The sequence below is a fragment of the Chiloscyllium punctatum genome, chromosome 51 (assembly GCF_047496795.1).
Source record: "Chiloscyllium punctatum isolate Juve2018m chromosome 51, sChiPun1.3, whole genome shotgun sequence".
Classification (NCBI taxonomy): domain Eukaryota; kingdom Metazoa; phylum Chordata; class Chondrichthyes; order Orectolobiformes; family Hemiscylliidae; genus Chiloscyllium; species Chiloscyllium punctatum.
In genome coordinates, this window is record NC_092789.1 from 44030026 (window position 1) to 44038244 (window position 8219).

General features: G+C 43.2%; 1 protein-coding gene across 1 annotated transcript; it reads right to left on the minus strand.

Moving 5' to 3' along the window:
- Positions 1 to 884: 884 nt before the first annotated feature.
- On the minus strand, positions 885 to 6850 carry LOC140470518 (heat shock 70 kDa protein-like). Its single transcript, XM_072566621.1, has 4 exons — positions 6747 to 6850; positions 4856 to 5015; positions 4579 to 4697; positions 885 to 1515 (listed from the first exon to the last, which is right to left on the minus strand). The coding sequence occupies exons 1-4, from the start codon at positions 6848 to 6850 to the stop codon at positions 885 to 887; spliced, it is 1014 nt and encodes a 337-aa protein (XP_072422722.1).
- Positions 6851 to 8219: the final 1369 nt, after the last annotated feature.

Here is an 8219-nt window from a genome sequence, read left to right on the forward strand (position 1 = left end):
GAATGATTAACCAAGGGAAAAAAAAACAGACAGAGTTGAAAGAAAAGTCATAAAAATGGAAAAGATTGTGAGAGAATCAATGTCTGGAAGGTATCAAAAAAAAAACTTAAATTTTGCTGCAAACAAAAAAACATTTATGACAGCAACAGACACACAATGCATGAAAATTGGTCCTATCCACTTAATGATTCAAATGGTTAAACAAGCTTTTGGAGAACACAAAGGACATCATCTGAAAATTGGTTGTGCACGGAGAGAAATTGTATTATTGATAGCCACTGCTCGGATGTTATGCATTTTCCACCAAAGATATTTAATTGTGATTACTTTCCCCAATAATTGCATACAAATTAAGTCTGCAAAGGCTGCCAATTGTTATAACACCACCTTCTTGTGGTCTGTATGAAAATAGAATCTCTGTTGTATACTATTTATTATAAGGGAACACTGTTCCAACTACATGACAGAAAGGATAGCTGGCTTGCTTAACTGTAAGTATAACCTGTCTAAACAATAACTTCTCAGGATTAGTGACAACTGACTGAATTTCTGAATCATACGGTGCATTCTTGTAGTGTGCAGAAAACTGAGAAAGAACTCCATTAGCAGCTAAAAGGGTGTAAACTACTCAATGTATAAAACATACAGGAAACAGTTTGCAGAAAAATTCACCATTGACACGTTTAATTGCTACCATTCAAACACCCAAACTTCAGAAATGTAGGCCATCATTTACCTAACTGTGCAAATGTCCAAATCAACTGGGTTTACAGAAGCCCCGAGAAATTCTAAAGGACTGTTGCAATTTCAGGGAGGTGGGGGGATGGAATGGTGGAGAAAAGAGACTAACTGAAAATGATATTACTTTGAAGAGAGTAAAAGTTTCAATCAACCTCTTCAATTGTTGGTCCACCAGAAGGGTCCTTTCTGACTTGTTCTGAGAATGGCCCTTCGGGCATACCTCCCTGGTAAAGTTTGGCAATGATGGGCTTGCATATTTTTTTTTTCAAATCTTTCAACTGCTGCTCAAAGTCCTCCTTCTCTGCTGTTTGGTTTGCCTCCAGCCAGGAGATGGCCTGGTTACACTTTTCGATGACTTTGTTCTTATCTTCCTCACTGATCTTGCCTTTCGTTTTCTCTTCCTCCACTGAACTCTTCATGTTAAATGCGTACGACTCCAGGGAATTCTTGGCTGTAATTTTCTCACGCTGCATATCATCCTGACCTTTGTACCTCTCCGCTTCCTGCACCATCCTCTCGATCTCCTCCTTACTCAACCTGCCCTTGTTATTGGTGATGGTGATTTTGCTCTCTTTGCCAGTGCTCTTGTCCACAGCAGAGACATTCAAGATGCCATTTGCGTCAATATCAAAGGTGACCTCAATCTGTGGTACACCACGTGGCGCAGGAGGGATCCCACTGAGGTCAAATTTGCCCAAGAGAACTCCGGAGGAAAGGTCTCCTGGCTCACACTCCGCCGCTCGACTTCCTCTTGCATAAGGTGGAGCCCGGAGACTGGGTACTTGTTAAGACCTGGAAGGCCGAAAAGCTCCAGCCGCGGTGGGAAGGACCGTTCCTGGTTCTGTTAACAACTGAAGCAGCTGTTCGGACGAAAGAGAAAGGGTGGGTCCACGCATCGAGGATAAAGGGGCCTGTTCCGCCTGAAGGAGAAAGCACTTGGACATGCGAGCAAGGGGACAAGCCGTTGGTGGTCAAACTGAAAAGACAGCGATAATGAACTCTACTTGGACTGTATTGGTGGGGATATTGATCAGTTTACTCCTGTATGTGGGGGAGGGTGAGGGGAGATGTGACAAATGTCGAACTACAGTAAGACTTGGGATTCGAATCTACTCGGGATCATTTGTGTCCCATTCCTATGTGGACGATCGGTGTTACGATGTGAGTGCACGCCATGAATGTTGGGAGGATGGGAGACCCTATTATCAGGTATATAATAAAGGATACGGTGGCAAAATCCGTGGATGCCCTATAAATGACCGCTGGGTGTCTATTAGCAAAACTGGAAGGTGGGACCTATCCTCCGTGTTGCTCAGGGAGCAGGTTGACAGAGTCAAGGAGACCAAGATACAGATCACTGATCGGGGGTTGGGGAAGGAGCAAGACCGTTAGGGAACGGTCGTGCTCCCTAAAGTGCCATCCGTATACGAAGAGGTAGAAGGAAAAATTGAACTCCCTGATGTTACACAAAACCTGTTTATTGATCTCACCTCTAGATTAGCCACTGTTTTAAATGTTAGCAATTGCTGGGTTTGTGGGGGGCCACATATGTCGGAACAATGGCCGTGGACTGGTCAAAGCTTAGACATATGGGAATTGCTGCAAACCACTTGGACTCATGTCAACGACAGAAAAAGCCAGGGGTGGAGACTGACAAACAGCCCTGAGGGCCAGTTCTGTATTGAAGGCAAGGGGACCGTGGAGGTAGGGATTAGTCCCTGTCAGAATATATTGGATGCAACCACGCGAGTATGGTGGCCTGAGGATATTACTTGGTACATTGCAAACCGAGGTCATAAAAATTGCGTTCCATTACGTACTGATTCCTCCTCTGACGAACTAGGTTCTGATTCTTCCGATGGCATGATGAGAGTCTGGAGTGGTGGTTGTCGGGGGAATCGATGCTGGGATACTCCTGTCCAGACTCTGGGTCAGGAGTCCGAATACTGGAATTGCAGTGGTCCTGGTCCTTATGAGGGCGTCCCCGGGGTAAAGGAGCTGTGGGATGACGTTGTGAGGCAGGGAGGGCCTGCTCCAGATGGCCTATTTTGGATATGCGGTAATCGGGCATACTCCAAACTGCCCATGGGATGGGCTGGGGTATGCTTCCTGGGTCTAATACAACCTGCGTTCTTCCTATTACCCCGGGAGGAAGGCGATGATTTGGGGATTAAACTCTTTGACTCCCTCCGTAGGTCACCAAGGGATATCCAAGTCAGTGATTGGGGGGATGAGTGGCCACCGGCCCGGATTATTGAATACTACGGGCCAGCTACATGGGCACAGGACGGATCATGGGGATATCGTACTCCTATCTATATGTTAAATCGAATTATCAGGCTCCAAGCAGTCGTAGAGGTTATTACTAACCGGACTGCCCTGGCCCTGGAGTTGCTGGCTAAGCAGCAGGATCAGATGAGGGCTGCTATATATCAAAACCGACTTGCCTTGGATTATCTGTTGGCCTCGGAGGGGGGGTGTGTACGGGAAGTTTAACCTGACTAACTGCTGTCTAGAAATTGACGATAATGGTAAAGCGGTTTTGAAAATTTCCGATGAAATTCGGAAATTGGCCCATGTGCCAGTACAATCTTGGCGTCCTCTTAGTGGCATCGGATGGTGGGATGGTCTCCTAGGTGGTAGCTGGTGGCGCACGGCGTTGCTGGTGGTTGGGGGGGGGGGCATGATTCTTCTTCTCGTATTACCCTGCCTAACTCCCTGTATTCAGTTTTTAATTCAGAAAAATATTTCCCGACTCCAGGCAGTGGTGGTTCCACAACATGGGACGTGTGAACTGAAAGTGATGTTGCTGCGAAAGACCAAGGATTTCCCGGGCCCTTGAGGAGGGGGGGCTATCTTGGTCAGGCACATCTTAAAGAAAGAAAAGGGTGGAATTGTGAGAGGTAATTTCGGTTTAAACTTTAAGATGTGCCTGGACCACAGACTGATCTATAATAAAAGACAAAACTTTTGTTTCTTTTCTAAAACATTTTGTATACTCAAAAGTAGAATAGTTTAAATTGTGCAGAATGCTGACAATTTGTGAGCAGAGTAAAAACAAACAGGCCCTTGATTGATGAAACCATTAACACAGGCAGGGAAGGATGAGTCCTTGACTGATAATACTGCAGGGTGAGAGAAACAACTTTGGAGACTCTGAAGACTTTGTGATAAGGGTGCAAATCAAAGAATAATGATGTTTTTAAGAATGTGAACCTCATGGCTCGTTAGAGCCAGGGAGGGGAGGGTCTGGAGGCATTTGTTGCAGACTTTGTGATAAGGGTGTAAATCGAAGAACAATGATGTTTTTAAGAATGTGAACCTCATGGCTTGTTAGAGCCAAGGAGGGGAGGGATTTGTACTGTATATAATGAGAAACTTTGTAAGCCTCAGCGCGCCTTTTACTCAGAAGGGTGCCCGACTCTGCAGACTTGCTAATAAAACTTTGTTTTCCTGAATTTGTCTAGAGCGATTATTAAGAAGCGATTTTCGTTTCTAACAATAAACGATTGATTTTGTTGGTTAACTCCATCATATATAGGACAAATTCTGTGCTTTCATTTTGCTGAATTAAGTGTATTTTTTCCTATTTCCTTTGTCTGTCGTAGTGACGCTGTATTTGAAAGTTTGACTCTCTCCCGCTCACACTCATTTTATCTGGCACTTTGTCTCTTATAGCCAATCTGGTGATGATAGTGCTATTTTCCCGAGGAAGATGTGGTCTTTCAGGATGCATTACTCGATACCTTGTATCTATGGCAGCAATCGATGTCCGAGTTATTGTCGTTGCAGTGATTTTACGTCGGTATCTGAGAATTTATATTCCAGCTAGTTTACTGAACACGACAACAGGATGCTGTCTGATCATTCTTCTCACCTACTGTTCCCGAAACTGCTCTGTCTGGTTGACTGTCGCTTTCACCTTTGATCGATTTATAACCATTTGTTATCAGAAGCTGTAAACGAAATACAGCACAGGAAAAGTATCTTCTGTAGTTATAGGAGTATTCTGTGTTCTATGCTGTTTGTTAAACATTCTATTTTGTCTCATACATGAGCCCTTGTATATAATTGATAAAATAGGCGGATGCTGCAGCATAAAGTTAGCTATTACATATCGGTTGATTGGAGATTGTTTGAGCGCATTCAAATCGCATGTCTCCAGTTCCTCCTTATTTTTCTGCTCAATGGAGTGGCTCTCACATACATTAGAGTTGCTACTGGAGTCCACAGGAGAACCCGAGCCAACAAGAATGAAATTAGTAAACGTGACACTGAAAGGGGGAGCAGGAGAAGGTCAATCGTTTTATTATTTCTCATTTCAAGCACTTTCCTCCTTTTATGGCTTTTGTATATTTTATATTTTCTCCGTGTACAAATTTCAGGCGGCAGCTAGTCGATCAGTTCCAATCTCAATGACTCAAAATTTATTCTGCATGCAAGTGCATATATGCTACAACTCTTACATTCATGCACGAATACGTGTATTTATGCACTGGCACAGACAACGTTCAGACGTCAATTGAAAGATGCTTTCAAATACCTCTTCAAGGTCATTACAAAATGTAATAAACAGTGAGTCCAGCTGAATAACTTGATGTGACTTGAACATTTCATGAATCCCACAGACAGCACCATGCATCTCTTGCTCAGCAATTTTTACATGTGCATCATCACGATTCCCAGGCTTGTTAATTCACACGAATGGCAGGTAAATCAACCCACAACATTGTTTTAAATGTTCGTGGAATCCACTGGTAAAGAAATTGTTTCTCAGCGTTTAGTCTCTGCCCGTTACCGCAAAACAAAACCAAAGAGATTTACTTTTCAAACGGAGTTGATTGACGTCTGTTTAAATTCTGAATTGGAGTATTCTCATTGTCTCTGTGGAAACCAGTGCCAAAGAGTAAGATGATTTGTTTTTTTTTAATTGCGTAAATTCACATGTGCACACCAAGATTGTTTCTTTTTCAAAACGTCAGAAATACAACAACATTTTACGGTTTTGTCTTGATATTCTTGGGGCCTCATGTCTGAGAAATACGAGCGAAGCTATTCGGATTACAACTCATATGCACGCAGCTGTCAAGCAACATGTGTTACGGTCGATATTAAAATTCCATTGATGTAGCAGTCGTATAATAATAATAAAAATAATCATTTCCATGTATTGAAACATTTTCAGTTATCCCCTTAATATGTGGTGGTGACGGTGATGGAATCTGGTGGACAAAGACAAAAATCACACGATCCCGGGTTATAGTCAAAGACGGCAAAAAATGTGTTGCTGGAAAAGCGCAGCAGTTCAGGCAGCATCCAAGGAACAGCTGAATCGACGTTTCGGGCATAAGCCCTTCTTCAGGAATGTTCAAACTAGTTTTATTTTAAAGAGAAGCAATCACATAAATGCACATGTGCAGAACAAGATTGTTTCTTGCATAAAATGTCAGAAAAAGCGCAATAACTATTAAGATTCTATTCTGAGTTTCTTGAGGCGACATACCTGAGACATACAAAAGAAAATGTTCGACAAATACCTCGTGTGCACGTATCAGTCAAGCGTCATGTGTTAAGGTCGATATCAAAGATCCATTTATAGAACACTGGCTAATAATAGCAACAAAGAAATTAACATTTCCTGGCGCCAAGACATCTTCTCGTTTTCCCCTTCATATGTGGACGTCTGGTGGTGGACTCTGATGGACAAAGTCAAACATCACTTAGCACCAGGTTATAGACCAACAGGTTTATTGAAATCATTAGCTTTGGGAGCTAAATTTCTGAGAAAGAAGCGGGAGCTCAGAAAGCTTGCAGTTTCAAATAAACCTGTTGGACGAACACCGGGGGCCAATGACATTTGGCTTTCCCCTAACTAACCATTCATCAGCTGTGTCACCGATAATTAATTATGTTTCGGAATTTGATGCAGCCAACAAAAGGAGTAAGAACATGCAACCTTTCCCAATACATTAATGTCATTACAAGGTGAGACACATTTCATGTACTGTTTTCGCCGCCTTTGTTTGGCAGAAGGAGAAGCCTTCGCAGTTTTCTTGACATGAAGTGTCGTGTTGCCTCGAATGCACTGAAAGTTTTCTCTCACCGTCATATATTTTTTCAATAAATCTCCCGACAGATATGATGGCAAAACTCAGAAATGTTTGTATTACGTTACATTCTCGCTCAATTAATCTGTGATTATTGTATTTCTTGGATTCCAATCGATTGCAGCAGTCCATTTCTCCAAATTTTGTTTGTGCAAGTTTTCAATTGAGGAAGAGTTTGGAAAGTTCAAACTAGTAAAATAAATCAGATGACTGCAGCTGGTGGTGGTCAAAGAACTCATTCCCGGTTTATGAAAGCAGGAAATCCATGAGGCATTGTGATGAGGCGAAGCATATTTAGCAGTCATGCACAATCGTCACTCAGTCAAAGATGGGATTCTTCCTTCTAGCTTCACAACGTGACAGTCACAGCAGTCTCACTGCCTAAGCAAAATGATATTCCAGATTAATAACGGAGGAGCAGGACGCCCCAACGGGAGCTTCCATGATCCTATTTTATTTCTTTCTCCTATTTCTGCTATTTTGATTTCTTTTTTGTTTCATATTTTTGTCTGGGCCGCTCTCAGCCAGGTTTCTGTTTGTCTCGTGGTGGTTCCCAGTCTGGTTTACAACTGCTCATGCCGAGTCCTTTCCTGTGACTCCTGGTCGGATCCAACCTGGTTTGATGTGGCTCATGGCCAGTCCCAGCCTGGTATCTCAGCAGGTCATGGATGCTCCCGGCCCTGTCTCTCAGGAGCTCTTGATGGTCCAGACTGTATGTGTCAGCAGCTCATGGCAGTTGACGCCTGTTCTCTCGGTGGCTCATGGCCGTTCCCGGGCCGTATACTTGGCGGGTAATGGCAGCCTCTGCTTGCTCTCTCAGCAGCTCATAGTGTTCTCAGTCTGTTGTTTTAGGTGCTCATGGATGCTCCAGCCTCTCGTCTCGGCGGCTCATAGCGTTCTCAGCCTGTTCTCAGCGGCTCATGACACTCCCAGCCTTTTCTCTCAGCAGCTCATGGTGGCGCTCAGCATGGAGTTTTGGTGCTTCTTGGCGAGCTGGTCTTCAGGTGCTCATGGTGGCTCTCAGCCTGTTCTCGCAACAGTTTCTCAGCTGATCGCTCAGCATTTCATGGCAGTTTCAGCAGAAGTAACGGGTATGTTTGGGTCTGTGTCCAGAAAAAGACAGCAGACAGAGACAGGCAGAGGAGTCATCAAGGACTGTTGAACATTCAAATTATTCCTTTATCATCCGAGTTGAAACTACGATATTTTAACGAAAACTATTACTGATTTCATTATGTTTCTAATGTTCTATGAAGGAATACTTAGCTGTTTAATTCTTGTTTCTCTAACTACTTTTTATTTGAGATTATTTACTGTCATGGTAATTGGTACCTAAAATGGCGGCATATATTACAATATGAGTCAATTCTC

Coding starts and splice junctions, on each gene's coding strand:
- LOC140470518 (XM_072566621.1), bottom strand. CDS start 6,850: ATGACGGTGAGAGAAAACTTTCAGTGCATTCGAGGCAACACGACACTT. Junction 5,016..6,746: donor AAACAAAGGCGGCGAAAACA/GTACATGAAATG, acceptor TCCCCCTTTCAG/TGTCACGTTTACTAATTTCA. Junction 4,698..4,855: donor AATCTCCAATCAACCGATAT/GTAATAGCTAAC, acceptor TTTCGTTTACAG/CTTCTGATAACAAATGGTTA.